The 17,388-nt window shown below is 34.8% G+C and overlaps 3 protein-coding genes across 6 annotated transcripts; 1 reads left to right on the top strand and 2 right to left on the bottom strand.

Annotated features, from left to right (window-relative positions):
- Positions 1-1,023: 1,023 nt before the first annotated feature.
- On the bottom strand, positions 1,024-5,245 carry LOC121244517 (1-acyl-sn-glycerol-3-phosphate acyltransferase BAT2, chloroplastic-like). Of its 4 annotated transcripts, none has more exons than XM_041142619.1 (8): positions 5,080-5,245; positions 4,954-4,997; positions 4,265-4,337; positions 3,508-3,693; positions 3,013-3,416; positions 2,730-2,831; positions 1,974-2,272; positions 1,024-1,427 (listed from the first exon to the last, which is right to left on the bottom strand). In XM_041142619.1, the coding sequence occupies exons 1-7, from the start codon at positions 5,123-5,125 to the stop codon at positions 2,060-2,062; spliced, it is 1,068 nt and encodes a 355-aa protein (XP_040998553.1). In that variant the 5' UTR covers positions 5,126-5,245; the 3' UTR covers positions 1,024-1,427; positions 1,974-2,059. The 4 variants fall into 4 exon arrangements, with proteins under 4 accessions (XP_040998553.1, XP_040998552.1, XP_040998555.1 ...); XM_041142618.1 differs by having other exon boundaries at positions 1,024-1,413; XM_041142622.1 differs by lacking the exon at positions 1,024-1,427 and adding an exon at positions 2,469-2,631 and having other exon boundaries at positions 2,134-2,272.
- Positions 5,246-7,156: 1,911 nt separating this feature from the next.
- On the bottom strand, positions 7,157-13,567 carry LOC121244604 (APO protein 2, chloroplastic-like). The gene is given in 4 exon segments (XM_041142754.1): positions 7,157-7,400; positions 7,403-8,193; positions 12,285-12,637; positions 13,178-13,567. Coding segments are annotated over 4 exon segments (1,362 nt in total). The 5' UTR covers positions 13,358-13,567; the 3' UTR covers positions 7,157-7,362.
- A 2,074-nt stretch (positions 13,568-15,641) lies between these two features.
- Positions 15,642-16,522, top strand: LOC121243855 (early nodulin-like protein 1). Its single transcript, XM_041141921.1, has 2 exons — positions 15,642-15,873; positions 16,003-16,522. Exons 1-2 carry the CDS (start codon positions 15,693-15,695, stop codon positions 16,347-16,349), a joined length of 528 nt encoding a protein of 175 aa, XP_040997855.1. The 5' UTR covers positions 15,642-15,692; the 3' UTR covers positions 16,350-16,522.
- The last annotated feature ends 866 nt before the right edge of the window (positions 16,523-17,388 follow it).

Here is a 17,388-nt window from a genome sequence, read left to right as displayed (position 1 = left end):
CTACTATTTCATATTTAGGTAATATTAGATATAGTTATAGAGCGTATAAGTCTACGCAATCATTTTCATAAAAAGTGGAGTTCAATATTAAAAATATTTTTTTATATATACGTTCTGTATTTACTCACTTTTATCAAAAGAATTATGCAGCATTTACTTACTTTATTATTAAAAATATTATTTCGTAAAATTAAAAAAAAAAGAAATAGTTGTTGATATATTTTATGGGAAAGACAGAAAAAGAAAAAGTATTGGTCAAACTCGATCAAGGATGACCAAGGAAGTTTGAATCGAACAAGGAAATAATTTGGCAATAATTTGGTAATATCCTTCAAAGAACAAGGAAGAATAGCTGTTGATTTTATCAACAGCTGCATCGGATATGTAACTCCTTCAACTTTATTTAGCCGGCGGATTTTCTTTTCTTTTGTTTTTTTGGAAAATGTAAGTAATTCTTTAAAATTATAGATTTCTTCTTATTATTATTTTTTGTCACGACTTGTAGCCTTGAATAATAATAGGATTTTTTTTTAAATAGCTTTAAATATCTAATAAAATGCTATAGCCTTCCATTTTATATTCTTATCTCTCTCGAAAAAAAAAAAAAAACCCTTCAATTTTTCATATATGATATAGTCTTGATCACCGAATTACCAAATGCATATTTCTTTTTAAAAAAAAAAAATTATTTATAAGTCTTATTTTTGTACACCCAAATTCAATCACTGATGTGAAAACTTTCCACATCGGATAAGTTAAAAAATAATTGATGTTTTATTTTTATATTTTTAAGTTCTAATAGAACTGTTATAAGCAGTGTGTTAAAATATCGGCTTGTGAATAGCAAAACTTTTTTTCTTTTATTAATTTCTTGCTCAACATTTCATGGGTAAATTCATACCACTCACAACTTGTTATTTGAACATTCCAGGAAGCTAAGTTGGTTGAATTTATCAAAGAGTTGCGTTGAATTTGGTTTCATGTTGATTAGGAACATACCTATTTATTCAACTTTACCATGTATTGTATGTATAATTTCCTAGATTTCAATATCGTTATTTTTATCTGCAATAGGCCACGAAATGGACTATCAAACGTAGCGTAGATGGCCAGTAAATACTGCGTATATTTTGGATGCAGTGTTTAAAAACAGAATTACATAAACAATTGAGCCAATTGCTGGTCTGTCACCATTCACAGTGCAGAGAGTCAGAGAGATCACCGTTTATAAGCCAAGTAAATGTATGCAGTATCTCTGAAAACCACCTCAAAATGCCTCAACCTTTTCTGCAGAAAGCCCCCCTCTTATGAAATCAATAAATGTATCAGAGAGCTCTAAATGCCTTCATTGACAGGCGAAGCTAAGAGCTATTAGAGCCACAAGAAATTCGAACTTGAGCCGATGACCTGCTTCAGCAATGCACAGCCTACATAAAAAGAGAGATACAAGCACCCGTATGTTTATCTCAAAGCAGAGACGCTAGCATCTTGATTGAAAAGGGAAAAAATGAGTATTGATATAGAAGTAAATTTCACAAAACAAGATGGGCAACATTCAATAAAATGAGTATTGATATAGTTTCATTTGATACTTTCTATATAAAGTGCAATCAGTCCAGTCAAACCATCCTTTATTGGGCAACATTCATGATTCAACCAACCTTGAAAGTTCAACGTTGTTTCAGGTTCCAAAAATAGAAATACTGAATTCAGGTAGACTCCTCCGTGATCATATCATATTCTATTTCCCTTTTTTTTAAAAAAGAAAAAAGAAAAAAGAAAAAAGATAAAAGAAAGCAAAAGAGATTGCATACAATACTTCCATCATTTGTGATATCTGCAACATAGCCATAAGCCTACGTACAAGATTACAAACGAGTCATATTGATTGGAAATAAAGATCACCTTACTTTTCACGTGACATGGTTATTGGTTATAATTAAACAAGACAAAAACGCTTAATTGATTTATACCTTCCGATTTCTTTTTCTTGATTCCACATTGAGGATTCGGTATTAAGCCGTTGCAAAAAAGAGAATTTCCTGCATCAGATATCTTGTCATTGGCGATTGAGCTCATCTTCAATTATGTTTCTAGCCTCATTACATAGTACGTCTAGATCACTTCCCTTCATAGGCTTATGGATAACAACTTTCACGGAACCAAAATTCAAGATACCCTCCATTCCTGCAGGCATGATTTTCCCAGTTCCCTTGAGGGTAATAGGTACCACTGGCACTTTGGTTTTTACTGAAACACTGAATGCACCTTTCTACATACACCAGAAAGATAAAACAGGAAATTTCAGAGGAAATATGAGAGTTCCAACAGTCCTTCCAAATTGGGGCATCCTTTTCATAAAAATTAGAAGGTAATGTAAATTGAGAGAGAATGAACAGATGGGGGTCAAATTGGAAATAATAACTAAACATGTTCTGAAATTGAATAGATCCTTGTGTGGTACTCACACTAGCCACAGATGTAACCACTCTGCATGTAGCAATAAAAAGTACTAAAGCACATCAAAAAGCATGTGAGTTGGAAATATGATAGGACTATAACTTAATGATCCATTTGCTCGTAGAGAAAAGGAAAGTACTATGTGTATTTCCTTTTTGACATGATCCTCAGCAGCCAAACAAAGCATGTGAATTTCAATTTCTGGTTTCCCTAAAGGAAAAGGTCAAATCAGTCCACACAGATGATAAAGAACACTGATATGAACTCACCTTGAAAGCACCTAATTTTCCATCTTTACTCCGTGTTCCTTCTGGGAAGAAGAAGACAGAGGCCCCCTTCTCTATAAGATACATGCATCGCTTAAGACAGTTCTACAAGAGAAAAAGCCAACAGAGTTCCATAATCATAGTTTGGGAGTAAGACGATAACAATTCACCAGGAAAGATAGAAATAAGATTTTACCATTGCATAGTTGTGTTGTATTTTCATCTAACCTAGAAATACTAAATGACAACTGCAATAAGAAACAATTTATAAGAGAAAAGGAATTACCAACTGGCTTCTGCTGTCCATGCGCTTCAAAGGAATGGTACCCATCAGAAACATGGCCCAACCAATAATGGGATAGAGGAATATTGAAGTCTTGCTGATGAACTTGAAGCTTCTGCCCAGAGTGAAAAGCGTATAGATGTCTAGAAAGCTCTGGTGGTTGGATATATATACAGCAGGAATATCAGGAGGCAGATTCTCCAATCCCTCATACTCGATTTTAAGAAATGGATTGACAGTGAAAGTTGCCCAAGTTTTGGCAATGAAATGATGAAATCTTCTTCGGTATCGATCAAACAAGAGAACAAATGGATGTGCCACCAGCATCAGCACAAACAGAAAGATGGCATTGAAAGCAGTGACAGCATAAAAGCATATTCCTCTAATTTTTGAGCCCAACTTATGTTCTGCACTTTGAAGATGTTAAAAGGGAAAAGATTAGGCTCATAAGCTTAAATATAAACATGGTTAATATCAGAAAATGATTTAAGGAGAAACCTGATAATGGGTACCCGGCATCATAGTTCCCAGTTCCAGCAAGTTCAGATCTCACAACTACATATCTATTTCCGTTATGCAATCTATTATCATAATACGGTCTATTTAAATCCTCCTTTGGCTTAAAATAGTGCCGCGACAAACTGGCATACTTCCTTGGAACAGATAAATAGCTACTTTGAGCAGCTGCAAAAGAGAAGGCTCACAATAAAAAAGATTTGAAAAATTATGTTTCCCTAAATGACATTAGACTTCATAGAAGGAAATACTGAATATCACAATACATGTTCCACAAAACAATGAAGATTATATCTATAGTCTCAGAAAAGACTTTGTGCGGTTCATACTTAAGCCAAAAAACAAAGGGGACTCTGTTTTTCAAGAATGTTTTACAAAGGTCAGAACATAACAGCTTCTCTCCACCACCCATAAATTGCAGCAAGCAGGGAATCAACACAAGAAGATAAGCATCAAAATGTACATTTTACTCTGCTGTGATGATAAAGTGTAGCTTGCAAGGGAACGATTAGGAAGTCTAAAAACTCATCCCCATGAAATAAATGATACTGTCTGTGATCAAGCAAATAAAAAAAATAAGAAGATAGGTCCTTTTACGCCAGAAACGGAGAAATGCTAAAACAAAATATTGTTAAACGAATACCAACTGGAAATGCAGCATGTCATTGCTCATTTATTTGGGCATGAAGACTATCTACATTCTATGGTATGATTAAATGCTAGAGATAGATTTACTTACAGTTAGTAGAATTTATCGAAATTGCATGTTTATGTGGAGGGCATACGGTGTAAAGTCCTTTATAACTGCGTGACTGAATCATGGAACCAAATTTATGTAAATAGAACCAGTATAAAAAAAAAAATTGCTTTTCTCAATATCGCTAAACACAAAATAAACATTTAGGAACATGATATTCAGGATAACATATGCTGTGTAGGAAGATCATTCAAATTGAAATCGCACAATGCAGGAATAACGATTTAGGTCAGCTAAGTGATAGGACTAGGATATTGATCTCATTTTACCAGAACTGGGTCCTTAATGGAAGAAATTATTATTAATAACAAATATTTGCTCTGTAAAACCGGTGCCAACGGCTTATACTAATCAAACCCTAAAGATAACACAATCTATAACAACTATCACTATCCTTGGACCTGAAAGGAAATTAAAAAAGACATCCACATTATTTGAGATGATCCTAAAACGATATTTTATGGGGAAAAATCATTTTCCTGATAATTATTCTAGAACCACGTTCTCAACCAAAACCTATAAGAATCGAAAGTGTTCTCCTATTAAAAAACATGCAGTATTTTGCTTGGTTGCTAAGAAACAGTCAAACCAGGTAAGTCTACCCCAACTTCGTTTTCTCAAGAAACAAACACGGGGAAAATAAAATACACAGTGAATAGATAAGTAATTACTGGAAAAAATGACGATGCCGCGAAAGATCTCGATTCCTTAAAACCTGAAAATTTATATGAAGAGCGAGCAATTCAGAAACTGAAAAAGACAAACGCATAGTTCGGATAAAGAAAAAGCGAACAGACCAAAATGATGGAGTATAGTGCGTGGTGGGTCGGAAGCGACTTCCATCTATGAAATCCCTCTCTCTCTGGCCCGCTTAACAAATAAGGTAGTACGAACGAAGGTGACGGGTGTGGGGTTTACGGTGAATTGGGACTGCAAATTCCAAGGTGCTGTTCATAATCCGTTTACATACGGATACTCTGTTACTGTCCATTTATTATTCATAATCTATTTCAAATTTTTTAATTTTTTCTCATTTTCTTTTAAATATTTTTTTGATATTCTTAGCCAAAAAATTAAAAAAATATATAATTTTATTAATATTTACTTTCTTAATTATTAATTAAAATTAAAAAATTAAAAAAAATTAAATATAAAATAAATAATAAATAAGTAATAAGAAAGAAATAATCCAATCATTTTCTCTTACATAAACAGTAGCACGAAAATACCCGCTTGTCCGTAGCTTCGCCATTTCGTATGTCTATATCTGGAAATCCCAATTATAGAATTATTTACAGTCAGAAAATTGAACGTCCATTTGCCATTCATGCTCGAAAAACTCTCCCAGTACAGCGTATGTTTACGAGCAAAGAAATGCTAGATACAATTTTAATAAAACGTACAATTTTAAAAGAAAAAATGATGTGAAATTTGTACGTGCGTTTGATTTTTAAACTTAACTGATTTTAAGTTGAGTCTAATATTTAAATACTCAATTTTTAAATTATTAAATTTATCTAAATTTAAAACTTTTTTACACGTGAGACCTACAACCTTTTTCAACTTAAAACATCTTTATACATGAGACTCATAACCTTTTTCAATTTCTCATAAAAACTATTAAACTCATCTTAATATCCAAACACATTTTAAATTCAGTTTAAATGACTCCACATAACTCTATTCACTACTCGACTCACTATAATTCATAAAAAAGTTAGTTTATGAGATCAACTGAATTCAGTCTAATTTTAAACTGAGTCTAACATCCAAGCATCCAACTCTCAAATTACTAAACTCATTCTAACTCAAAACATTCTTACACGTGAAACCACAACCATTTCAACTTAAAACATCTTTATACGTAGACTCATAACCTTTTTCAATTTTCCATAAAAAGTAATAAACTCATCTTAACATCCAAACACATTTTAAATTCAGTTTAGATGCGCCCCATATAATTTTTTCCATTACTCAATTTATTACTATTTATAAAAAATTCAACTCAACTCAATTCAACTAAACTCAGCTCAACATCTAAACACAGCCTTAAATTATAAATATCATTTCACGCATCACGCACCACTGTACCGTATCGAATCCTCCCCTACTACATGGTTGCGATTCTACTAAAGATTTTGATTCGTGACAGCTATGATTATGGTAGCTACAGTGAAATTCCCTTGATTTTGAAGTGTAATGAATAGAGTGAAGTGATGTCAATTATTTTGTATGACTTTCCATATAGCGATAGAATCGCTCTGCATGACTTTGATTTCCTCGGAACCACGTTTCCAAGGCAGGAAAAAGTGATGACATTCACAAAGCTTTGCTTTGTTCTAGTATAAAACATTCACATATTTATCATAAGATGGAAAATGACAGCCTATCCATCTGCAATATGTGTGAGAATAAATTTTTGTACCAAGATTTTCATAATCATTGATTGCAGCTGTGATTCCAAACTTTGATAAAGAACCCACAGAGATAGAAACAAGATATTTCTTAAAAAAAAAAAAATCTCTATTCAGTATTATTCTCATTACCACTTCACACATTTTAAAAAGAAAAATACTTTAGCTATAGAGAGATTATATAAAAGTTACACTTACAAACTGATGTGGTTTGATGTAGTACGTCAAATTGTAAAGTTACTTTCATTACAAAGTAGATCTAACGAATTCTAAGAAACTACTTCAATTTGTAAGTTTATTTTGTATAATCTCTTTATGTCTGTAGCAGTTCTCAAGAATGGTAAAAACTTGGGTTACAAACAAAGGCAAGATTGAATATTGAGATGGATCACCAACAACCATTTAGTTCGAAGCTTGTATCATTGTCCAACTATGATGAACTTGAAAAGATATGTGATGATTGAGCTAAGCCTCAATAATTTTAGAATCTCCTAATCGAGATGAAAGGACAATTTCATACAACTCTTATTACTGATCAAAATCAGATGGAAGTTTCCGAATTTTCGTGCTGTATTCAACACGACTATTCTACAAATACTTTACATTGCGTTTGAAAAAAATGATTTTGAGGAAACGGAGGGAGGAGAAGTAAGAAATACAATCACGTTAAATGACCATTTCAGCTTCTTTAACATTCGAGGGATCCCTACATCCAGCCTCATTGTTGATTTGTACTCATCCGGCACAACAGCACCGGCCTGTATGCATATCTCGACAACCGCAGGTGCTTGACCATAGAAGTTCCTGAGCTCCCGTTGCAATGGCAGTCCATTTACATCAGGAACATGCCACACATATCTAGGTGGTATCAAATCATCTAGCACTGCCGACTGCCAACCATGCTGCCCATTCCGCTGCTGGTGCTTGTGTGACCCACAGTTCTGTGCCTTGTGTCCACTAGCACCCACATGCACCTCCGGGCAATATCCACAAACCCTTACAGGGTACATCTTCATGAGCCTCTTCGCACCTCTCCTCATCTTTTCCCAAGCTTTTAGTGTTTCCTCTCCAAGCCAAGCTACATCATCTTCATCAGATGGGGCTACTATCTCTGAATCTGGTATTTCGGTTAATAATGGTTCCTCAGGAACTTCTGGAACAGGATCCGGTAGTTCACTTTCATCTGCATCAACAAATTCCTTTTTCCCAATCCGAATGAGAGGCTTTCTTCTCCGTTTTGTTGGAAACTCACGAAGATTGACACCAGCTTGGATGCAGAGTTCAACTACTGCTGGAATTCGAGGAATTGAGAATCTCTCCTCATGAGGAATGCGCTTTCCTAGGCGGTCATAGAGGTGGTAGGCTTCCAATGGTAAGACTATGTCGTCCACAGTTGCACTTGTCCATGCATGAAGGCCCTTGCGGACGTTAGCATTTTGGCCCCTACAAGATCTGAATGGATGCCCAACGTGTCCCACATGAATTTCATTGCAGCAGCTGCAAAAGCATTCAAGACAGAAGTCACAAAATTTATTCACCAAGACAGATTTAGGTCCATATAAATTTTGGCTTGTTTTTAGTTTTAGTCTGTTAATTTGATACTTCCATTTATCCCCATTAAGAAAACAGGAAAAAAAAAAACATAGAGAAAGAGCTTGTTTCAGGCCAAATGTTCCCAGTGGAGTCACCGACACCACAACCATAAGACTCTGGCAAGGATCAACTTTAGTAGTAAGCCACTTGATCGATTTGTGTACTCCATCAAGATCAGAGTCATCAACCTAGTGTTAAATGTTATTTCAATTCCATTTTCTTCACTTGGAACTCTCAAAGACTTACAAAAATCCAACTCAAGAACCAAGCAGTTGCATGCTTTGATCATAAAGACCCAACTATTATGCCCCATTTCATCCAACTAGAATAATATAATTCTACACCACCAGACAGATATTTCTGCAGTTTGTAACTTGTTCAATAAAAGTCCCGCCATGGTTCAAACACACTTGAAGAGAGGAAATTACTGGCCCCTCATGTGAGGTGCACAAAAGCAGAGGTTCTGATCATGACCAATGACCGAAAGTTAAAAGTTGGGATTGGATTCCATTCCATAGTAGTGAAGTTGTGGCAGCTTATCTAAAACTGCACCTTGTTGACGAGTGAATAGAGTGTTCCACTAGAAATGCAAGCCAGATTTGATTGTGTAGAATGCAGTGTTTTCCAGTCATGGTGGATACTGGGTAAAGGGATTCAATTTCTAAAGTTTGAGTTGGCAAAGGGTGAGCAGTGGTTGTGGAGATATCAATTGGAAGGGGATTCATTGTGGAGAGAGGTTGTTGATCGGAAGTATGGAAGTGATTGGGAGGGTTGGCGTTCCAAGGAGGGTAGGGGGACTTATGGTGTGAGCCTTTCGAAATTCATTAGAAAGGGGTGGAACATTTTTGAAAAACATCTTAAGTTCAAGATTGGAGAAGGAGCAAGACGTTTCTGGTTTGATGAATGGTGTGGTGAGACAGTCTTCATACTGTTTTTCTGGATGTCTTCAGCTTGGTTGGAAATCAGCAGGCTGCTGTCTCAGAGGTGTTGTGTCGTGCTAATGGGACTGTGCATTGGAATATGATTTTTACTAGAAATGCACAGGATTGGGAAATTGATGAGATAGCAGGTTTTTTCAGCTTTTTATATTCCCTGAAAATAGGAGGAAATGGAAGGGATCGAATGCTGTGGAAACATACGGGGAGCAACAAGTTTTCTGTTACTTGTTAACTTAAAACTTGTTGCAGAGAAGTTAGAGGAACAGCGGGTAAGGGGTTATGGAAATACATTAGAAGAGGATGGGAGGTTTTCCAGCGATACACTAGATTGCACTTGGGGACAGGTGTCAAGATCAGATTTTGGAAGGATGCATGGTGTAGTACCAGTGTTTTACCAGATCTGTTTCCGTCTCTTTTCTTGATTGCAAGTAACAAAGATGCCACAGTGGCAGAGGTTATGGAAGTCTCAGTCTCAGGTAGAAACATTCACTGGAACATCAATTTCAACCGGGCGGCACAGGATTAAGAGATGGAAAGTTTTGTAGAATTTTATAGCCTCTTATATTCTGTTCGACCGAACATTCAGCAGGAAGATGAGTTGTGGTGGCATCCTGCAAGGAAAGGGGTATTCTCAGCTCGCTCTTTCTATAAGGTTCTCACACAAGAGCCAGAGATACAGTTTCCTTAGAGAAAGCTTTGGCGTCATAAGGCTCCTCCCAAAGCCTCTTTCTTTTTGTGGACAGCGTCTTTGGGTAAGATCCTCACTACGGATAATCTAAGAAAGAGGAGGATAATTATTGCAGATTTGTGTTGTATGTGTAAAAGCGGGGGTGAGTCGGTAAATCATTTACTTTTACACTGTGAGATAGCTAAGGCTATTTGGGACGCGGTGTTTAAAAGGATGGATATGGCGTGGGTGATGCCGGAAACAGTTTTGGATGAATTGGCTTGCTGGAATTCTATCCGTGGGGTGAGACAGATTAAAGCAGTGTGGAAGATGATCCCTATCTGTATTATGTGGTGTATATGGCAGGAACGAAATGAGAGGACTTTTGAAGACAAAGAGAGATCTGTGGAGGAGCTAATATTGTTATTTTTTAGAACTCTTTGTACTTGGGCCATTGCTGTAGACTGAAATGGCATGGACCTTCATGAATTCCTAGTTTCTAACATGCCTACATAAACAGGGCATTTTCTTTGTATCGTGTTACTTTGGTGATTTAATAAAGTCTTATTTTACTTATCAAAAAAAAAAAAAAAACAAGTTTTCTGTTAAATCATTTTATAAGACGTTGACAGATCAACAGCATATCTTGTTTCCATGGAAGAGTATCTGGAGGCTTTCTGTGCCGTCTAAAGTTGTTTTTTTTACTTGGACAGCTGCTCTAGGAAAGATTTTGATGATTGATAATTTAAGGAAATGTGGGATAATTGTAATAGAGTGGTGTTTCATGTGTAAGAAAAATGGTAAATCGATTGATCATCTACTTCTACATTGTGAGGTGGCTAGGGAGTTATGGGTTGGCATTTAAGGCTTTGTTTGGATCTTCAACTACTCTCAACTCATCTCAACTCATCATTACAACTTTTTCAAATTCCAACACAAAATATAATAAATAATTCAACTTTTTCAAATTTCAAAATAATAATAATATTAAAAAATAATATTCTAACAATATTTTATCATCTCAACTCAACTCACTTCAACATCCAAACACACTCTTAGTAGAGCTGGGTTGAGTTGGGTTATGCCAAAGAGTGTGGTGGAGCTTCTAGCATGTTGGAATAGGCATCATAATAGTTCTCAACTGGCAGCGGCGTGGAGGATGATTCATTTGTGCTTAATGTGGTGTTTATGGATGGAAAGGAATGAGAGGCGCTTCAAAAACAAGGAGCGAGCTGTGGAGGAAATCTAGAATTTTTTTGTGTCTTCTTTGGTTCAGTAGTTTTCTGCTATTGTACTGAAGGGAGGGAATATTCATGAGTTTTTGTTTTCTTTTCAGCTTTCTAGAATGTAATTTGTTGTCTCTTTTGTATACTTCCAGTGTACATGGGCTTCGCCTAGTTTCATTTGATCAAAAAAGTTTCTTATTTATCAGAAAAAAAAAAATTCTAAAGTTTGAACATCCCCACATCAAAATCACACAAATTAGAAACAACGCAATGCCCACATATACCAAATTTTCTACAGGTGCAATACCAATTCATACTCTATAACAAATAGTTTTTATCTTGCGGGGCCATACTTTTGCCTCTGTAGTCCTCATAAAGGCAAGTAATCAAAACTCAATCCAAATCTGCGGAGCCTTAAAGAAAATATCTCTGGCATATCCCTGTGCTTATTGTCAACTACCTTAATTTGTTTTCTTTTTCTTCAATGAAATTATCTCTTGAAAAAAAAAAAGGCTCAACAAAAGAATATTGTTTATGCTCATTAGTAAAATCATTTGACAACTAACAACTATGATTAACGAGGATGGATGGAAGGACTACATCAATAATAAGCCAAACTTTCATCGATGATACCATGAAAGTTGAAACTTCATGGACCAAATTGACAACAAATTCAAACTTACGGGAATCAAAATGTATTCTAGCCTTTAAACAATAAGTTTGAGTTCCACCAATGTTCTGACAAACAATAACTTTTGCTAGGTTGCTTAGATAACAGTATAATTGTTGTTCACGTAGAGTAAGATGTTCCCCGGTAAACAACAATTAGAAGAATTGCTCATATCAAGTAATCTCATGCAATGACAGTCAATTTAAAAACCAAGCAAAGACGCCTAAGTTTGTCTCACATAGCTAAGTGGGACGTTTATCAATATGTTGTTGCATCACCGTGTACACAATTATCATGCAGGATAGATATTAATTATGTATGCATGCAACAGGTTACTTTGACAAAATTACCAATGATGTGCAGCGCCCCATGAATTTGATTTTCCCTGCTTTAACAAATATTGATCTCACTTTTTTTTTTTTTCCCATAAGCTCCCATGACTCAAATTTTTTTATTAGCAAAGGATAATCAGGAGGAATCAATGAATGGATTACCTGCAAGCATGCACACGCACAACCTTTAAGAGTTTCTTGAGATTGTTAATCAATGTTATCCTTGCATTGAACACGTCATAAGCAAGTGGTACAAGGCTCTTCACAACTAGCCCATTCTTTGGAGGTGGGACAGGTTTTTTAGGCCGGCCTTTACTGTTTTTAAATCTCTCCCTGGCAGCCCGCCTCAGCTCCAATACGGGTGTTGGAAAAGGCTTTTTCTCCTTCCTTGAATAATAGCGAGGAAAATCGGCATTTTGAGGAAGTTCACTTGTGATGACCAATGCATATGATTGGTGCAACTTCAGTGCTGGATTTGTAGAATTTAATGGTACTATGATTTTACTGCTACTACGCTGCAAAAGAATGAAAGTGGAGAGATGAAGAATAAACACTAGATAGGAAGTTCCTCAGAACTACATTTATTAGAATCAAAGAGAGTTTCACACGGGCTAGATTTTCAAGCTGAGTTACATTAATTGGAGACACTTCAACGTTTGATTCTGGTTACCCAAGAAACATACCAATAATCAAAAAAATTTTGTTACAAACTTTTAACAGCAAATCAGTCATTGTTATTGTAGACCCTGAATATATCAGGAACTTTCCTTCGATTGATTCAAATAGAAGCCCAGTGTCAGCCTACAAATTCGAAATTGAACAAGTTTTCATTTTTCGATTGGTTCAAAAATCTAACTGAACTAGTTATGCGGTTTGCCAAACACCCACATTGTTATTCACTCAATAGAATTTATTCCAAGATACAAGCAGTCTCACCAATAACAATATATCAATACACTATCTTAATTTCATGAAACTCAAACATATTTCCCATATTTCCACTCAAATGCATACCCAACAAACTTGAGCTGTGGGATTTCAGAGAGGGGGCATACCTGGAAAGAATGGAGTGAAGCGAGACCGTGTGAGTGTCGGTCATGCTTCAGGAGTTCGGCATGATTCCTCTGGAAGGAAACCTTAAATGGGTCTACTCTGGGTGTTGGAAGGATTCCTTTACCTCGCCAAAATGCGATGGGACCATGCGAAAAGGGATTAGAAGAAGCGCAGTCCATCATCCCTCAAACCAGAAGAAAAGCACTATGCCGCTCAAAGAAACTCTTCAGAGTAGAAAAACACCTTGGAAGAGTAGTAATTGGAATTATGTGCTGAAAATGATCAACGAATTTGGGAAAACTAATTTGGAGAAAAATACTCAAAAATTAGGACGAGAAGAACAGGCTGAGACGGGATAACGTGGGCTACGCGGTAAACTGAGCGGGTGATAGATGGATAGATAAAGTAAATATTTATTAAATATTTAATATTAGTTGATTTTTTTTTTTTTTTTCTTTCTAAGGTCCTGTTTGGATTCACAATCCATCTCAGTTCATTTCAGCTCATCTTAACTTATCTCAACTCATCTCATTATTATTTACTACTATTCATCAACTTTAACTCACAAATCTCACTACTATTCACAACTCATCTCAACTTATCTCAACTCACATTCGAATCCAAACGACACCTAAGACAGTTCAGATTTTTTTTATTGGGTTAACATCAATATAAATATTTTAAATTTTTTTATAAAATTTTTTTTTATCATTTTTTCATCCATTCTCCTCTAATATGATATTAAATAATTAAAAAATAATTTATTATTTATTATTCATCATTTAATGATTTCATATCACATAAAGAATGGTTAAATAATAACAATTAAGAGAATAATATGTAATTAAAAATAAATAATTTGATATATATTTTCGATTTTATAAAATCCACACATCCTATTGAGTCCGGTAATGAACAGCCTTGAGCACTTCGTCGAACTCATTTCTAAACAGCCTTGAGTCTGGAGTCTGGACAGCCCTATCTTTTGCTTGGGCCCAAAAGAGGCGATACCACTCCCAATAAAAAAGTTTTATTAAAAATAATAATATATTTATAATTATTTTAAAATTAATTATTGAACGTGTGCTCTCGCATATTGCTTTTGGGATTGCTCTAGGTTCTTAAAAGGATAAATACTTTAATTATAAACTGATCTAATTTAATGTGATCTATTACATTATAAAATTATTTTTATTATAAAATAAATTTAACGTATTATATAAAGTCATATTAATTTACAAATTTATTTTTATAAAATATTTTTATAACAACAATACTTATCTTCTTAAAATAAGTATGTGGCCGTGCGGGGGTGGGATGGGCGGTAAAATGCCATAAAAACTTAAGTGTCTTCAATAACAGTAAATAATTTTAAGTAGCCAATGGCTTTTGGAGGTGAAACAAAGTGCAAGAAACCACATGGAAATTATAGATTGTTAGATATTGGTGCTTCTTGCAAGCTTCGCATCACTATTCACTTCATCCAATTCTTCCTCTTAGGGAATGAATAAAGAAATCGAACAAGTTTTCATTTTTCGAAACCAAACTGAAATAGTCATGTGGTTTCCCGCAGAATTTATTCAACATAAAGAGCACATTCACCATGATTTGATTGAAAAACCAGATCTAAAATAACAGAAACAATCTCAACTTTTGAGTGGGCAAAGTTTGCCATATGTTGAAGATATAACTTTTTGCTCTGAAACTTCTTACAGTGCTACCATGGCCTCATCGTTTGTACATCTAGTCTCCAAACCAACAGTGTAGATAAAGTATTTATCTTTTTGAGAATTACTATAAATATAAAGAGATTATCTAAAAGTAAACTTATAAATTAATGTAATTTTATGTGATGCGTTAGATCTATTTTATATAAAAAGTAACTTTACAATCTGACGTATTACATCAAGTCACGTCAGTTTGTGAATTTCCTTGTATAATTTATTTATAGTTAAAGTATTTCTCTTTTTACAATAAGACCGCAATAGTATTAATTTACACACAAGGACAACTGAAGTTTGAAGACAGAATAATACTAAATACATTTTTAGATTGTGTAAGTACTGCCGCTCACTATTTTAAAATAGAATAACGTTTACCGTTAAAAAATTAATTTTTACATATATATATCATATTTACTATTTTTTTTTAAATATGCACATTATAATTACAAATATTATTTCTCGAACAAACCACTCTATGTTTCAAATTTCAGAAACATCAATAAGATACACAAATATTTTTCCCTCCTGTTTGAGGTAATGAAGGAGAGATAAATCTTGGGGGTCAGAAAATAGGCCCACGCCAGAACTGGAACGTTAAAAATGATAGGTAGGCTCAGAAAAAGGTAGGCAGGGATTCCAAGTCGAAACCAATCTTTGCACCTACTTTCAGTTTCAGAACCTCCCATAACGGCTAGTTTTCTCCCCACTGCCACTATAAACAGCCCACAAAGGCCTCCATTTCCTCACCTCTCTCTCTCTCTCTCTCTCTCTGAGAATTGTAACGGTGTCTGCCATGGCTTCAAACAGAGCTCTGCTATATTCACTGCTGCTCATATCTCTCTTCCTCTCCTTCACAGAAGCTAGAGAATTCTTGATTGGAGGCAAGACCAATGCTTGGATAATCCCAGCCTCAGACTCAGAATCCCTTAACAAATGGGCCGAAGGCTCACGTTTTCAAATCGGAGACTCACTGGGTACTACACTATCCCTTTGCTTGAAATCTCCATTTTCTCATATTTCCTTCATCTGGGTCTGCTCTGGTTAATTCGTTTCATGAAATTTTATTCTCATCAGGGTTTTGTGTCGCTTATTTTGCTTTACAGTTTGGAACTATGATCCAAGCAAGGACTCTGTGCTTCAGGTGAGCGAAAAAGACTACGAGAGTTGCAGTACTTCGAGTCCTATAGCAATATACAAAGATGGGAGCTCCAAGGTGAAGCTTGATAGATCAGGGCCATTCTATTTTATCAGTGGAGTTGAAGGCCACTGCGAGAAGGGCCAAAAATTGGCCACCGTAGTGTTGTCAGTGCGGCGTCGATTCTCCGATGTATCACCAGCACCTTCTCCGGTGGAATCAGAAGGCCCTGCGGTGGCTCCAACAAGTGATGGTACGAGGCTGAGGGGTGGTTTGGGGGTTTTGGGGGTTCTGGGAATGTTGGTGGTGTTTTGAGGAGGAAATGATGGTACATGTTTGTAGTAGCTGTTATTGTAATCAGTGATTCAGTGGGATTCATTCAATTCGTTGGAAGTAAAGTGATTTACAGAAGGAACCATTTGTTTTGTTATTTCTATGATTTTTGTAATATTCTTTTGAGGTTACAATAATAAATTGAGATTTTAATGTAGTAAGATCCTCTTTACGTTGTGCTTAATAATGTCCTGCTAAAATCTTCGATACATTTTCGTAATGCAGACTACTGCAATACTAGAGAATATGCAACATGAAAAGGTACTTTGTCCTGCGCCCTACTTTATAAAAAAAAATAAAATAGAATTTATTATTAAAAAATAATTTTTTTCACGTGAGTCAAAGATTTGTTTACTTTTTATAAAAACAAAACTGTTACAGATATAAAAACAATTATGCAAAAGTAAATTCATAAATTAATGTGACTTTATGAAATTCTTTAGATCTACTTTATAATAAAAATAACTTTACAATCTAATATACCACATCAATTTATGAGTTTACTTTTATATAATTCATTTGTGGCTAAAAGTATTTTACTTGTAAAAAACGTGTGCAATTTAAAACTATACAAATCATAAAAGGGATCACAAAAAATAAAACTCATAAACTAGTTAGATGATGGGACATAGATCTAGAAGAGTTTTGCAATTTGCTGCAAAATAAAAACACTACCTCATCAATTTGTGAAGTTCACTTGTAAAATTTTGTATCAAACATTCTCATGTATATTCAAAGTAAGTAACCATTACTTAGAAAATGCTTTACTATAAAAATAACAAAATTAATCTCTTTGAAAGAGATGCTTAATTCATAAAAATAAATACAAAAAACTGAGATATATAATACTCAGGATTGTAAACCATTTTTATCGTAAGTTTTTTCTTTTAAGTAATTCTGTTCAAAGACCTAAGGGATTGTTTTTGACTAAAGATAGTTCTATCTCATTTCATCTTAGAATTTATCATCTCATTTCCTTTCTAAACATTATTCAAATACAAAAACACTTTTCAATTTCCAA

The sequence above is a fragment of the Juglans microcarpa x Juglans regia genome, chromosome 8S, assembly GCF_004785595.1.
Source record: "Juglans microcarpa x Juglans regia isolate MS1-56 chromosome 8S, Jm3101_v1.0, whole genome shotgun sequence".
In the NCBI taxonomy this organism is placed as follows: Eukaryota; Viridiplantae; Streptophyta; class Magnoliopsida; order Fagales; family Juglandaceae; genus Juglans; species Juglans microcarpa x Juglans regia.
Note: the sequence above shows the minus strand (reverse complement) of the source record. Positions and strands in the feature narration are given on the sequence as shown.

What these genes read in the sequence shown, in the direction of transcription:
- LOC121244517 (XM_041142619.1), bottom strand. Translation starts at nt 5,125, where the DNA reads ATGGAAGTCGCTTCCGACCCACCACGCACTATACTCCATCATTTTG. An exon ending in CACTATACTCCATCATTTTG is followed by an intron (nt 4,998 to 5,079) that starts GTCTGTTCGCTT and finishes ATAAATTTTCAG; the next exon opens with GTTTTAAGGAATCGAGATCT. An exon ending in TGCCGGGTACCCATTATCAG is followed by an intron (nt 3,417 to 3,507) that starts GTTTCTCCTTAA and finishes TTCAAAGTGCAG; the next exon opens with AACATAAGTTGGGCTCAAAA.
- LOC121243855 (XM_041141921.1), top strand. Translation starts at nt 15,693, where the DNA reads ATGGCTTCAAACAGAGCTCTGCTATATTCACTGCTGCTCATATCTCTC. An exon ending in TCAAATCGGAGACTCACTGG is followed by an intron (nt 15,874 to 16,002) that starts GTACTACACTAT and finishes TTTGCTTTACAG; the next exon opens with TTTGGAACTATGATCCAAGC.